Here is a 16,186-nt window from a genome sequence, read left to right as displayed (position 1 = left end):
CCCCCCCCCCCCCCCCCCCCCATATTATACTAGCAGCACAGCATTCAAACCTTTTGAAAATGAATGGTGTAATTTGGGGGAAAATAGTGCCTGGTATATGTGTGGATTTTTATTAGATGCAGAAAAAGGGTGTTTTTTCCCCTTAACTCTGAAGAGTCAAAAACCATTGTATTAAAATTACGCAAATTTAAATGCAAACTAATGTATTTAAAAATGTAGCTAAGATTGCTTCTATTTTAATGTAAAAGAATACATTAAGTACATTAACAAAATCAAATGCAACAATCAACAGTTACTATCTCCAGTAGCAATGTTGCTGTCAAGGCTTACAAGAAATAAATCATGGACTTACTGGTTTAAAAATCAGAATTCTTTGCCAAGAACTAAACTTGTTTATTTGGCTAGAAAAAAGCAATTGCCTAGTAAATTGCCCTAGAAGACAAAATCATAATGTATATAAATCGTTTAGAGTCATACTCCTTAGGATTAAGGGTTTTATACAGAGAAAATATTTACTTTCTTAACTATTGAGAAAATATATCCAAATTTTAGTTGCCACTTCCTACATTAAAGTTGTAGTTACCATTAAAAATGCACAATGTAAAAACAAAGCTTCAGATATATGTCAGATACTCCAACATACTGAATTTACTTGAATACAAGACAAGGTTTTTCAAAACCAAAAATCAGCATGGAGGAGAAAAAACACCCTTGTCTTACATTCATATATAAGGAAGCCTCATTAAATACACTGTCTATCATTATTGAGCACATGATCTTTTGGCAGCAGTTTGGCCCATTTTGGGCTAACATACTGTTTTTTTATTATATTTCATGATCCATGTCAAATTAGCCAAATCAGTTCCAAATCATGTCAGTTGAGCAAAACTCAATCATTCCAAATACCATATTGATTGAGCAGGCAGAACTTAATCATTCTAAACATCGCATATGGTGCTGCAATGGGTGAGCATCCTCCATCCCAGACCTATCACCATGGGACTTCAGATACTCCCAAATCCATTGGCAGGCATCCTACACGCAGGCCCAAGCCTGGAGGTCTTGAGGTTCAAATACCCCCAGATGCTACAGGCAAGCCTCCTCCATCCCAGACCCCTTAGTCCAGGACTTCAGACACTCCTTACACTTGGCCACAAGGACAGGTTAGCGCAGTCCATTTAAATAAGATATGCGGTAGTGCCCACTGACTGCAGGCTCCCTCAGCACTGACAATATTTAAAGTCAAGGTGACCCACTACATTGTATACATTTCAAGTTCCTCTTCACCCTCACATCTAAGCTGCATCTTTCTTTCCCATTCCAGTGATTCCTGTTTTTTCATCAACCTTAAATTTCTGGCAAACATCACCAAATAGAGCCCCAAACAGTTTGCCCAGAATCCCTCTATTGTTCCCTCTCTCAGGCTGTTGCATATGATTATTGTGGGCCCACCCTCCATGAGGTGGTGCTGGACCAGGCTGCCCTATGCCTCATCTGCATATACACTTTTGGATGATCCCAGAACGCATGACAAGAACACCCACTTACAGTCATGAGTGGGTGGGGTGGGATGGAGGGGTAATTAGCACACAAAGTTTATGTGGGGGGTATTTGGAGTACCCACACATACCAAGCAGGGCTGAGCTGTGTGGTCACTATGGCTCGAAATGTTATTGACTCTGCTGGGGCCCAGCCCAATTGACTATATGGTAAATCATGAGTTTTTTGGCTTTGAACTAATATCATGCATAGTTTATACTATGTTTAAGTAGGTACAAAAATGCTTCTCAGAAATGTGTTTAAGGAGTATCTGTGCTAAAACTTGCAGCAATTTCAAAAAATGCATTGAAATGTATCAATTCTGGATGAATTAAGTTTATGGGTACAATATGCAAATTATTAACAGTAGGTAAATTTCAAGGTCAGTGTTTTCAAATTTGTTCCTCGCTTCCTTGTGGTTAGGGAGAGCAGGGTCTGACAGTAAGGAGGGTGGAAAAGCTAAAGGGAGGAAGAGGGCAAGGGGGTTACCTGATCACCCAGATTTATTTTCTTTGCTGTAGCAGTAGGAGGGAGACAAATTCAAGGCAAACCTCCAGTAATTCAATTCTATACCTGGAATATTATAACAAACTTACGCATTTTCCACATATAACATCTATTTATTGGGCAGTCATGTTCAGGGTAGTCTTATATTTGAGTAAATACAGTAGTATATCTCTGAGTATTCTTATCTTTACAATAGAAATCACTGTTTATCTTTAAGATTACTACTCTTCAGTAAATGGTTTTTACTTAATTGTCTCTCTGCTTGCTGACAAACATACATATATAATAAAGTTGAACAGGAAACATCACTTTTTTACCTTCTCCAAACATGTACATCTGTTTCTAGTGCAAACAGCAGATCTGTCAGGAGCCTCTGGTGCATTGGAGACCATTTAAACTCTGGAATACGAAACATAGTTGTGCGTGGACCTGGACTAAACTGACGTCGCTGTTCCTCTGTCATGGGCATTCCTCGGAATCCCAAATCAACTCGCAAATCTCTGTCTTGTTGGGTGATGGACCGACCCTGCACAGCCTAAACCAACAACAAATTCAAAGTTTGCATTACTATTCTGCAGTGAATTCAAATATACCACATGGATTATAAGACTTGGGAAAGTATAGCCTGACTTTTGAGCTAAGAAAAAATCCAAAATAGAATGGCAGTGCCACCCAAAGTCAGCTAGTATTATCTCCTGTAGCTCCATGGGAGCTACTCCATTTTTATAGGCTGCTAAACATACTTTTTAGAAACTACTGCTACAGCCAATTCCCCAGCTACCTTCAACTTTACCAGGAAGAGCAGCATGTCTGTTGCCCAAGTTGACACTTCACAGAGAAGCACCAAAAGGGAAAACAAAACAGCATGGACAGGAGTTGTTTCAAAGGTCCTCATAAATTATAATATCTGAGAAAATAAGAGAAAAAGTTACAACTATACAGGTGTTCAATTTATCAAAGCTTGGAAATGGAACAGAGAGCACACTTATATGAGAAAATTAATTCAAGAACTTCAAAAGTAAATCTTCCCTCTTTTCACATGTGAAAAGAAAGAATTTGGCCCTACTCTAATCTTTCCTTTCAGGTATTTGCTGACTTTTCTGTTTTGTTTCAAAATTTGTCACTTCAAGATTGCCTCCCCCACCCCTGGTTGTCTTTTTTCTTGTCAAATTTTGGGAAGTCTTTCTTTTACAGATTTTTAAAAAGCACCTATTTTAGAAGATATACTATCAATTTCTTTTCAGATGTACAAATCTAGCCTCATAGGTCTTCCCTTGCTGACTGTGTTCTATTTTCTTAATTAGGTAAGGTGTGCTGTTGGACATTCTTCTGTATCTTTCAGCAAGTAGTTGATTTAAGGTATTGTTTTAATACCTATATGGTCATGAATGCTTGCTTCCACTTTCTGAGCAAACAAACAGAAGAAAGAAGATTTATTTAATGGGATAAGAAAATGGATAAAACAGTATTGGTAAGAAAAAAACACAAAAAGAAAACTCAAACTGAATGTTGGGCAAATCTTCATGACAATTACATGACTTAGATTGTGGAATACTACTGTTGGGAAACTATAACACCCATGGCTTGAGATCATCTTAAAATTAGAGTAGATAAAGGAAAAGGAAGAAATAATCTTGTGTTATCTGGAAATGGACTGATTGACTGAATGCTTTAAACTGGAATTTCAATTGCCTAAAATATTTTTACCTCTTCAGTCTATTTCCTGCCTATTGATTGAAAGCCAGACAATTGTTGGCAAAAGATATCTATATATCTCTATCTCTATATATCTATATCTACATATAAAGTATTTTTACTTGTGATATAAAAAAGAGAATGGTACAGGAACCTAGCTGGAAAGTATTTAGCATGATTTTTTTAACATCCCTTTGGAGAGCAATAGGGGTTCCCATTATTAAGTCAATCATCAATTTGACTTAAGTTCCAAATTTTTACTGGTAGCATTATATGTCTTTTAAGAATTATTTTCTCATGTTTAAATCCTTTCTTAAGACACGGATAGATAAAAATTACCGTTTAAGTTCTTGAATTAATTTTCTCAAATAAGCGTGCTCTCTGTTCCATTTCCAAGCTTTGATAAATTGGACACCTGTATGGCTGCAACTTTTTCTCTTATTTTCCTAGATATTATCTGCCTTGACATTCATGAGGACATGTAACTCTTCCCCTCTGGAATCTGTGAAACAACTCCTATCCACGCTCTCTTTTGTTTTCTTTTTTGGTGCTTCTCCATGAAGTGTCAACTTAGGCAACAGACATGCTGCTCTTCCTGGTCAAGTGAAGGAACCTGGGGATTTGAATATAAAACTAGTTTCTAAAAAGCATGTTTAGCAGCTAGTAAATTAGCAGCTAACCTCACCTATGACTTACTCTTTGAGACTATATCTGTGTTGTAATTTGGGGTAAGATGACAGCATATGTAGGCAAGCTTTAATTACAAGAGCAGTGTAGATGTAGCAATAAAAGCTTTAATGTGAGGTGTATGAGCCTGTCTGCAACCTCCACTGCTTACTATCAAGGTGGCCAGCCTGCCCTGATGTCCATACCACTGCATTGCAGCTACTACTACTACTTACAAGAGCTAACTTGGTTAAAGCTAGCATAAGAAAGCCAATACATGCTCCAGTTCATCTCCAGCTGCAGTGATGGTGTAGCTTGTGTTTCACTACCTCATTTTTCAAGCATTTAACAAGATTTCAATTTTAGTGTTGCCTAGGAAAATGAAAATGCTCAATTACTTTTTTTTTTTTTACTTAATACATGCCTTTACCTAAACATTTCACTGATAGCCTTGACTTTGTGTTGAGAATTCACTGAGCAGGTAAGTAACATATTTTAAACTAATCCTAAATCAAGCAAGTGGATAAAATAAACAGTTATATTTTAGTAATTTCTCAACTAGACTTTAGGCACCATTATGTTGGCACTTAAAGGAAAGGATTAACAAGGTGACTCCTGGCTTGAAGGACTTACAACTTGGACATAAGGAAAAATATGCAAAAAGTGATTTTATGAAAGGAAGGGGAGAAAAGAGAGGAGTCATTTCACAAATAACCATGACAAAATAACATATGGAAGTTAGCACATATTAAGATTACTTTTGATTTCATTATAGATTTATTTTCCTGAAAGCATGCATGCATGTATACATGTGTATGCAGGCTGTTCACATATGTGTGTTCAAGTAGCAAGGGAAAAGGAACATATCACTCTTACTATTTTGACAGGAAAAAAATGACACTCCACAAGAGAAACAAATCTGTTCCTTAGTGTTGTCTCCCCCCCAGTTTCTCTTCCCATTTAATGATCTTCTTGGTATCAGCAGTCTTTGTTTGATTGTCAAGACTAAGAATAAAAACCATCTGGCAACTGATAATTTCATTTTGATCTTCTTCGATACCTTTTTCTTCTGCTGGTTTTGGAGGCTTGTTCTCTATTATACAAGATGCCTTAAAGTGTGGGGGGTACTACATTATGCCTCAAGTTCTGTAACAAAATTTGAGAGCTCACATACAAAAGAACCCAAAGCTTCACTCTCATCAGAACACAGGTCAAAATTCATTCATGCCAAGTGAAGGAGGAGACTAAATTTCTCTGAACTGTGCCTCTTGGTTGAATAGATTTGTATCCTTTCATCAAGGGACTATAAAAAGAAAGGGTAGGTTCAGGGAAGCCAGAGCCTGGTACAGTTAACAAGAACAAAAGTTACTGTGGGGAAAGTCAGGTACATGGACTTAGTGCACATCAGCTATCCAAGTGCATGCAGCACTGAAATACCTCAGACTTAATAAGGGGTCAGTTAAGCAAAGAGACAGCCACTTCAGAGCAGCAAATGCCATTTAAGTTCACATCTAGCTAATTCAAGGTAACTTGTTTATGTGCTCAGACCCTTGAACTGAAAGGCAGAGTCTATTTTTTGTTGGGGAGGGGACACCTTTTTGGAAGCTCTTTCTTTCCCATATCTGTTAAAGATCTACATTTGCTGGAGTTCTTCAGCAGTGTCCTCCCTCCAGGACCAGGTATTTATGTTAGCCACAGGTGTCTGATCAGAAGACAACCACTCCACTGGTGTGAGTATCAGTATTCCTCTGGAGGTGATGTCAATGTGCTAACCAGTATCCTGTTACAAGCTTTTCTACACAACCCTGACAAGGTAGCATCTACATAAGCTCTACATTCGTTCCTAGTTTCACAGGGGGATCTGGTGTACTTTATGGCCCATCAAACATCTTTCTCAGAGGATTAACCAATGTGCATGGCTGCTCACAGAAAGTTGTCAGAGTCTCTTTTGTGATGGTTTGAGTGGGTGTTGTACTCTATAAAGTAGACAGGGGATGCAATATAGTTTGTGTTCTCAGTGTCCTTCCTAATACAGAATGAAAGACTCCTCGTTGGGCAAACTTCTCATTGAGGCATTCCCATTCTCACACCACCATGGCTTTCTCATGGAAGTGGACAGATAGCATTTTCAGAGCCCTATACAAGCTATTGTTTTCTTCTGGCATCCAAGAGAAGCACATAATTCCTAGTTCTGTTTATCAACATTCCTGAAAAGGGGAGAGAAGTGGTTCGCTCTGACACAGCCTCGTAGAGTGGAAGGGAAGCAGTGGTAAAAGACAGAGTCGAAGCCTGTGCAAGAGCAAAACAATCCCAGCTGGGAAGACATACTTATGTTATTCCATTCTCCATATATCTGTGCACTAATGGTCCTAGATGGTGACACCTGTTATAGCCCTAAGGTGGCACAGAAATTTGCCCCTATACTCAGATCATGAAGGCAGAATGATAAGAGAAGTGGTGAGAAAGACAGAAAGGGACAGCAGACTAATAAAGCCATTCAGCACTGACTTCAAAGGTCTTTAGAGCTCCTCATAGGGGGAGCCTAGAACACTGGGGGGGAGGAGGCTCCTTATGCCTGATGGATTCCCTTGGGCAAGATCCCAAGAAGAGATGAAAGACTGGTTCCAAACGTTGAGGGACTAATGGCCCAAAATCAGTAGAGCACCACTTGTGGAACTTCACGGACGGATTAATATACTTTCTGCCTGGGATCCAGGGCTGCTAATAGGTCTTGGAACAAAAACGTCTTGCTCATTAACTTGCTTCTTTTTTCCTGTGCATGATCATCTAGATTTCTTGAAGGAGGAGGATTTTCAATGGCTACAACTAATGCCCACATACAATGTTCCCAATACAGGCTTTGGGATGGCAGGGATGGGACACAGTGAGAATCAGACAAACTAAATTTGTAATCAGAGGGGCCGACAACAAGAAAAAGAAACACAATGACAGTGTTCTGTTCTCAGGCATGTCTCTCTTGTTTTTCTGTATTTGTCTGTATAAACTAATAACAGTTCTCACAATGGCAACAACAATAGCACTAATGAGCTAATAAACTCACTTGTACATGAACAAAACAAAACACTGAAGAAGTTTTGTGTATTGCCTCTATTGCTGGCACAGAAAAGCTATACCCAAATATCTAGACCAATTAAGAGAATATCCCATGAAACCATGAAGAAATACTGACAGACATATTTTAGTACAGGTTTTTTGATAAAGTAGAATACATAAAATAAATATTACTATCAATAATACTATTGTATTACTATAATATTACTATCTTTTAAAACAGAAGAGCAAATTTAGTATCATTAATTATACTGGACACAAAACAAATCATGTAAGTACAATACATATCTCCCTAGTAAAGCTTTTAAAATTAAGTTTCTGTAAGAGGAGTAAATTATTGTCTTATTCTAACTCTCAAACTAACTTACAGCCATCATGCATGCTGCTGGGCTAGCCATTTTGCAAATAAAAATGTTTGCAAGACAGATTTGTCTGGTATAATGCAAGCAAAAATGCATTTAAAGATTTGTCATAGCCCTGATTAAATGATCCAGTACTCAGTAATGGACTGGACCTGAGGCACATGGTTGACAGCCCAGAGGTTACAAGTTTGAAGCCACAGCAGAAACGCTCACAGCACAGCAGTCAGATTCCAACAAATCGGCAAATTCTGCTAAATACCTTGTTACAAGGATACAAAAAAGTAAAAGTGTTATCTATTGATATAAGCATAGCACTTGTAACTTACCTGAGTTGTAGTGGTGGTCTGTATTTTCCTTATCTCCTTTCCTGCTTCTTTACCATCATCAGATCTTTCTGTGTCTGATATTATACTTCCTGCATCAACATTAGGTACACTTTTACTACCAGAGGACTCTGTCTCCAGGGTGGTAGCAGTCATTTCAGCATATTCTAATCCTTTGCATGAAGTCAATTCCCTCTCTGAAATGCTGCTCATTCCATCTGAAGTTGTATGAATCTTGAACTCCTTCTCCTCTATTATACTTGAAGTACATGTTATATCTACACTACCGGTCATGTGAGCAAGCAATCCCAGATCATCACTTACACCAATATGCAATTGAGTATCTTGCACATTTGGAATAGAAATGTGATTACTGGAAAGATCAGGCAGAAGTTTCTCCTCTTGGCTGGGTATTTTATCAAAAAGAAATGAGGTATTGTTAGTGGAAGGTTCATCTTTCTCATCAGCCAGCGTTATCAATGGCCCATTATCTTTCTCCTCACTTTTCTTAATGATACCAACACTCCCATGAACATTGTTTTGGAGTTTCTCAACAGCAGCACTATATACATTATCTAAAAGGGATTCAACTTCAACAAGGGCCCCATTTTCTCCAGTTACCAGTGTCTCTGGTGATAAATCCATATCATCAAGCTTTACTTCTGTGGCTTCTACCTTTTCAGCTTTTATATCAACTAAAAGGTCATGAACCTCTACATGTACACCCCCTCCTGGTCTATCAGAATTTCCAAGGACATCATCTGACACCTTTGTAGCCATGAGCAAGTCTCTGGTATCTGTGCTGACAGGGTAGTCTGTTTCACTTTCTGGGCTTTGGCTTTGTGAAAGGTCTTCAATCTCTCGAATTTCCATTCCACCTTTTGCTCCTGTTGTCTGAGATGAAAGGCCTGAGATAGTGCTCACATTCCCCTTTTTCCCCTTTTTTATGTTTTCTTCCTCTTGCCTCTGATATTCTTCATACATTTTTGCAAGATACTCCTTGTGTGCTTCATAGGTGACCTTAAACAGAAGAGGACAGATTATAAATTTCAGATGAAAATCTACAACTTCAACTAAGAAAAATAAAATCAGCACCATTCATGTTTAATCCACAAAACATTTCACAGGATAAAACTTGCACTGATAAGCAAAAAATGGTAACCTGAAATATCCTACAGTATCCACCAGATGGCACTAAATTACTTTACATTGTATCTACTATATTGCTAGCCCTTTAACTTGAGATATTTGAACCAACAGAAAATTCAGAAACTAATTCTTACCTTGGAATGGGCTATAGAAAGGGTATCAACCCATACCCTCCAGCCTCCCCACTCATATTTTATTGCATGATATAAGAGAATACGGAAAATGTTGTACACCATCTCTGTGATCTTCTGTTCTTCTGAGTTCTTAGGGTTAATATATCCCAGAGAAAACATCCAGTCCTGCCACACCGAACACTGAAGTAAACATCTAAAGTGAAATAATTAGGTCAAAATATATCCAAATAAAATTCAATCCCTTAGGATTTTTCAAATTAAGATGAGTAAGACAGAATGAAAAATCTTAAAATAGACTGTGTTCCCATAAAGGTCAAAGTAATGCTAATAAGATAATTTTGTCTTTAAATCTAGGATCTTAAAAGATTTAGTAAAATGTGCTCAAAACAAAACAAAACTGTTAACTGCTCACCTAAAATTAACTACTCTTTGCCCAAACCATGTTTTATAACTTTAAAATATTTTTACTGCAGCTTATATAAAATCGTATAATATAAAGATAATTAACATCCCAAATTACAATATTTAGTGTAGTGATGGGAAACCTATTTGTGTTAGAGTACAAAAAAAAATACTTGATTTACATACCTTCTGTTTTCACGGCTATTACTGAAAAGTTTTATCATATCCGATAAAAACAAACGTCGGACTTCCATCAGCTCTGCACTTGGTGTGGAGTTTTTTAACAATGTTGCCACCACCTTAAGAATCACTTTAAAAGAGCAAATATATGTCACAAAACTTATTTTAAATCCCGTGTAAAACAGTTGTTGAAGCCATAATGAAAGCCATATATAAAAGCAAATTTCTTTGATGTTCCCAAAGCAATGAACTGTTGCAGAAATAAGAAATAGCATTTTGTTTAAAAAAAAAAAATCTAGTCACCAGTGATGCAATACAAACATAGTATAATGTCCTTACTTGGATTCTGAATTTTCACTGTAGAATCTGGCTCTGGATGTGGTTTGTGAACAACCTGTGTGCATACTTGTTCTGTCAAAATCTAAAACAGAAAACAATTAAGTTAGTTGTACCATATTATATTAATTTAATAGCATATACTAAATTTTTATTTAAACTAATCATGCTGTGGTTCATAATGAAAAATGGAGCAATGTGTATGTTAGCTCTTCATTAAAAAAAATCTTTAGTAATGCAATTTTATTAGTACAAGGATGCAAATTAGGAAAGGGTTTTTTAAAAATAATAACAATAACAACAACAATAATAATAACTATCATTATTATTATTATCATTATTATTACTATTAGCCAAATTTGTATGCAAGAAATCAAGCAGTTTCCTCTTATAAATTAACAAATTTTTTTTTTTCTGGGCAAACTAAATATTTAAAATTTTAAAATATTTCTACTTCCAACTTAATTTTGGGATAACTTTTATATGCTGACTTCTGAGTGCTAATGCTGTTTTGAATATAGAAGGTCAGCATAAGCTGCATAATACAAAATAAGATAAAGCAAGAGCAAAATATGGTTTCAGATTCTAAGTCAAACATATATTCAGGGTAAGGCTGGTCCAGACCCAAGGAGGTGAGTGCTTAAGGCATTCCCTTACTTCTCATATTCATCATACCTCCAGAATTTCTGGCAGTTCCCACTAAAATAATCATCTTTTTCATCATCTGTGAGAGGCTGAAGGCACCAACTTCACTGATAACTCTTCAGTTCTCAGCACTCTTGAAAGTCAAGCCAACAAATAATGTGTCTAGCTAAGGGTTCATTAGCTTGATTTGCAAAACATACCATATTTATTTGCATACCAGATGCACCTTTCCCTTTAAAATTTTCCATCTTAAATTGGGATGCATTTCTTGTGCAAGGAAATTGACTTCTATACTGGAAAGAATATGGGGGGCTGCTAGAATGGTGGCAGGGGGATATGCTCAGCATCAGCTAACCCAAGACTGAACCTTCCAGCCACCTGAAGCAAGGGTGGAGTTGTCATCAGCATTATGTCCCCCTCTCCTTGCTGCAGAGCTAACCAGCTACAGGTTTAACCTTCTAACAGCTGCTGCTGAATTGACAACCCATGTTGACCAAGCAGCTGGGGGAGGGGAGTGAAGGTGACAACAGGACTCTTTGTTCTGCCTCACTAGAAAAAGGTGCATAAGTTATTCAAGGGTATGTGGTATGCAGATAAATATGGCATAGAATATTCTTATACCTGAAGCTTGGATGACAAGATGGTAAAAATGTGTATTCCCAATCTATCCTATGCTTTCGGTAGCTTGAGTGCAACTACTAAAAGATGGACAAAAAGTTTAGTAATTGAGATAAGGCTGAGGAGGAGATAGAGTAGCAGATCATAGCTATTGCCGCCAGTCTCTCCTCATAAAAAGCCTTTCTTACCTAGCCTGTTGGAGAGAAGCATATATATGTTTGTGGAGTGAGTCTTTCACTTATGAAAACTTGCTATTTCTTAATGCAACAATCATATTTCACTAAGGTTTGATCACAATTGTTTGGACCTCTGGGATTTATATAAATCCAAACCTTGAAACAAAGAAAACCAGTAAACAAATACTAGTACACAGAAGTAATGAGGTTTTGTTTCCAGTTAAATTGTACATGCACTATTCAACACCTTAGTTCTAACAACACAGGCCAACATACAAAAGCTGAAACAATGTATCAACTAACTTAAAGAAATCCACAATTGATAGAGCTTTCTATTAAATTGCACAGTGTATCCTGGAGAGAGTCTAAAAAAAATTTCTAGCCATGCTGAAGTAATGTTGCTTGGTGAAATTGTGTAATGGATTTCAAATGGCTACCTGGGAAATATCACATTGAAAAAAAAATGAGCTGATGCTACTTAATCACAATCCTGGCTAAATAAACTAATTTTATAAAAGATAAAAAGGTACTGGATGTGTTGTGAAAAAGGTCTGATGTTATTAAACATCTACCTTTGGTATATTACTCACATAACACAAGGCTTCCCTGGTACTATGTAGAAGGCAAGGGAAATTTTCTCTACTATATCAATATTGATGATATGATAAGTGAATTCAAGAAGTGTATGGTTAACTTCCTGGTCTCTTAGTTTTTAGGGATATGTATGTAGTTGAAAACATGTGTCATCCTACTTTATAAATGCATCAAGTAATTTCAAAATTTGCATATTGTAAACACTTTGCGATGCTTCAGAAATGTAAAACTGTACCTTTGTCAAGTGAAAAGCTATACATGTAAGAGCTGTATGGAATGTGTTCCAAAAACTTGTTATGAAAGTTGTTCTAAAGCATTTGGAGATCTATTTCAGGCATATCTTTAAAAACTATCTAAAGCTGGCAGTCTTAAAAAATGAGATTTTCATGATAAACAAGTGTGCATAACTAAATATAAAGCTAATTGTAACAGTATACATGTACAAATGAAAGATGAGGTATGTAGTTGACCATTTGTATGCATTTACCTTGAACAACACATATTAGAAGCACATTCTGATTATTGGAAATGGCAATAATGAGTCTTCCTGCAATCAGTTCATATGCTAGTACAACTGACATTGATCAAATCTGAAGCTTGTGTGCACAGATTTATAGGAATCAAAATGCCTTGCAGCTATTCATAATGACAGTAAACCGGTACTTCGATTAACTACTATATACAGTAAAAACACAGTAGAATTAGTTTTCTAAAGTGCAAAGCATCCCAAAATTAAAGCCTAATTAAATATTACTGGATTGGATACATTAACTAAAATGTCAATTAAAACTTCTCTGAAAACTACAATAATGACAATCGCAGTGTGTGCTTGTTGAATAGCAACACAGAGGTTCTCATGACCCTATCAATTACCAGGTCCTAAAACAATCACTGCTAGAATCTAGATGCTCCCCGGTAAGAAACTATGAAACTATATATATGCAGCCAATTTCTGCTGGAGACACCCTTCCAGTCTTGTCAGACATCAAAAGCTATTCCCACCTAATACATAATTTCTTCCAAACGTGGCTGTTTATGGAAGAGATACTGAACACCTTCTTATTTCATCAACTGTTCCATCAATATAACACAAACTCAGTTTAGTGCTGTGTCACAGAATCATAGAGAAGTAGGGCTGGAAGGGACCTCCAGAGATCATCTAGTCCAGAGTTTCTCAACCCATGGGTCATGACCCAAAAGTGGGTTGCAAGAATATTTCAAAGGGTCATGAGCAAGTGCCAGAAAAATGTGCAAAAATTTGGGTTTTCCTTTGGAGGCTAACAGCATTCCAGCCTGAAAGGGGCTGCTTGGGGCGTGGCCAGCACGCAGCCAGGCAGGGTCATGGGAGCAGCCCCAGCAGCAGGATGAAGGTAAGTATATGGGGAGCAGGGGTTGAAGGGCCCGGGTTTGGCGATTGCCATTGGGGAGTAGGGGGGGGCAGTGGGTACATGTGTGGGTGGAGGGGATGGGTGTGTGGAGGAGGGCAGGTGCCTGCTGGCACTGAGAGTAAGCGGCCAGGTGGCCAGGTACTGAGGCTGTAGCAGGGCAGGGGGTCAGGGCACTGTGGGTCAGGCACTGGCAGGGTGAGGGGTGTGTGGGATGGGACAAGCCATCAATCTTTGCAAATGGGTCCCAGTATGAAAAAGGTTGAGAACCACTGATCTAGCCCAACCCCCTGCCTAAGGCAGGGTCATACCTATCCAAACCATCCCATAGCAATCATAATCTGAACTCTACATAAAACTACCATCAACCCTAAAACAACAAACCATCCACAGGTAAACCAGGGGAAAAATGGCAACCAGTGCCCTGCTTTTATGAAATGTTGTCAAGATAGGTGCAAGAGATCCTGGGTAGAGAGCCATACCCTATACTACAAAGAAAGGCAAACCCCCCCACAGTCCATATCAATCTGACCATAGGGAGAATTAGGGTGACCATACATCCCAGTGTAACAGGGAAACCTTATCCTGTTACAGAAAAGTGGAATGATCCCTTTAAGGGAAGGGTTTTTGTGAATCAAAGGCAGCCAGCCAGGCCAGGCTTAATAAGCAGCCTTGCCAACAGGTTAGCTGATAAGGCACGTGACCAGAAGGGGGCAGGGTCTCTGCATATAAAGCCCTGACCAGAGCCAGAACCAAAAGTCTGCCTCTGGAAGTGGAAGGGAAAGGAGCCTTGAAGGGAGTTTGCCAGCTGAAGATAGCCTGCGAGCATGCTATATCTGGACATGGCATAGAAGCCTGGGTTTGAGCTAAGCTGGGAAGTCTAGCCCTGCAGGCCTCAGGATGAAGAGCTCCTGGACAGGAGGGCTGCAGGGAGATGGTGGGCTGCCCCAAGAGCCACTCTCAGGAGTGCCAGCATGATACTGGTCCTGCAATACCTAGAGAAAGGAAACTACTGCTACAAAGAAACAGGATGTAACTTAGGGTGTTTATTCATATACTCCGGGGTCCAAGGTGGGTGGTTTAGTTAGAATGACTCCCAGGCAGCTGCTCTAATTAAACGCCACAGCATCATGTGTGTTCAGTGTCCCACATTTCAAAATGGCCACGGCGGTGCTTCAAATAAAACTCATCAAAATAGCTTTAGTGAAAGTGCCCCATCATCATTTTGAAACACGGGACATTGAATACATGTAATGGTGAGGCATGCTGAAGCATTCTATTTAGCAGACTCAATTAATTAAGAATGCATTGGAGTACACGTATGGGCACCATTACCATTTAGATCAGTGGTTGGGTGGGACTGTGAGAAGTGCTTGCTCGAGGAGAATTAACACCCTGGGGGCACATGATCACCCTGAGTCCTGCTGATGGCAGGGTGAAGGCACGGTCAGGTGCCCGAGGGGGCAGTGAACCCAAAGAGGGGCAGTCTGGGCCAGAGGGCTCAGTGCTCAAGAAGGGCAGAGACAGTGGCCAAGGGCCCAATGCTAGAGTAGGGGCAGAGATAGGCCCAGGGCCCAAAGCCCAAATGAGGCTAAGCCAGAGCCTGATATGGCATGGCTAAGACGGGAGCCCAAAAGCCGGGTCCAACCCAGTGGATCCTGAGCTAAGCGGCCCAGCAACAGAAGAGGGGTGGAGACCAAGTGGGCTGAGAGACCTACAAGGGATTAATTGGACAAAATACCTGAGAGGCATTGGTATGGTATAAGGGGCAGTGTGGAGCCACGTAATAAACCCCTAAGGCAACAGGTGTCTCAAGGTTCAGTCTAGTGGGTGCTGAGAGTGGATCCACTGGCAAATGAAGTATGAGGACTGGTTCTAGGACTAAAAGGCAGCTTTCATTTCACAATTTAACAATTACTTCAAGGCATGGTGGGTGGAGGGGAGGGTACCTAGAATCAGGTTGAGGCAATGGCTATTTAGCCACCAGAGGGCAGCATGGTCACCCCTAGGTCCTGGTTCTGCTACAGCTGGTTTCACCAGGATGCTCTGGGATTCTGTAGCCCAGCCCCAGCCAGTTGGTCAAAAGTCCCAAGACAGAGTCTGGTGGGAAGGTGGAGGAACATGGTATGCCAGGCAGCAGGCTGAGCAGGCACTGCTGCTCCTGTGCGGGCACAAGGACATGCCACGTGCAAGTGCAGTGGCACCTGCTCCATTCTGCACATCTTGCTCCTATATGGCATGCATGCCTGACCACTTGCCTAACACACCATGCTCCTTCGCCTCCACGCCTACTCCAGCCCAGATTACGGAATCCTGGAGAAACTGGGATGCATGGTCAACCTATATAAAATTCCTTTTTGACCCCAAGTATGGTGATCAGTCTGGCCCTGAGTGGGGGGGGGA

At 39.4% G+C, this 16,186-nt stretch overlaps 1 protein-coding gene across 1 annotated transcript in view; it reads right to left on the bottom strand.

Moving 5' to 3' along the window:
* Window positions 1–16,186, bottom strand: part of LOC109302237 (neurobeachin) — a 564,850-nt gene that overhangs the window by 211,741 nt on the left and 336,923 nt on the right. The window contains exons 19-23 of the mRNA XM_019523799.1: window positions 10,369–10,450; window positions 10,036–10,159; window positions 9,448–9,640; window positions 8,168–9,184; window positions 2,364–2,581 (exon numbers count right to left, since the gene is read on the bottom strand). Coding sequence (XP_019379344.1) covers window positions 2,364–2,581; window positions 8,168–9,184; window positions 9,448–9,640; window positions 10,036–10,159; window positions 10,369–10,450 — 1,634 coding nt within the window. The remainder of the gene's footprint in view (window positions 1–2,363; window positions 2,582–8,167; window positions 9,185–9,447; window positions 9,641–10,035; window positions 10,160–10,368; window positions 10,451–16,186) is intronic.

The sequence above is a fragment of the Gavialis gangeticus genome, unplaced genomic scaffold (assembly GCF_001723915.1).
Source record: "Gavialis gangeticus isolate Ggan-Ray unplaced genomic scaffold, GavGan_comp1, whole genome shotgun sequence".
Taxonomy (NCBI): domain Eukaryota; kingdom Metazoa; phylum Chordata; order Crocodylia; family Gavialidae; genus Gavialis; species Gavialis gangeticus.
This window is presented reverse-complemented; position numbering and strand designations above follow the sequence as displayed.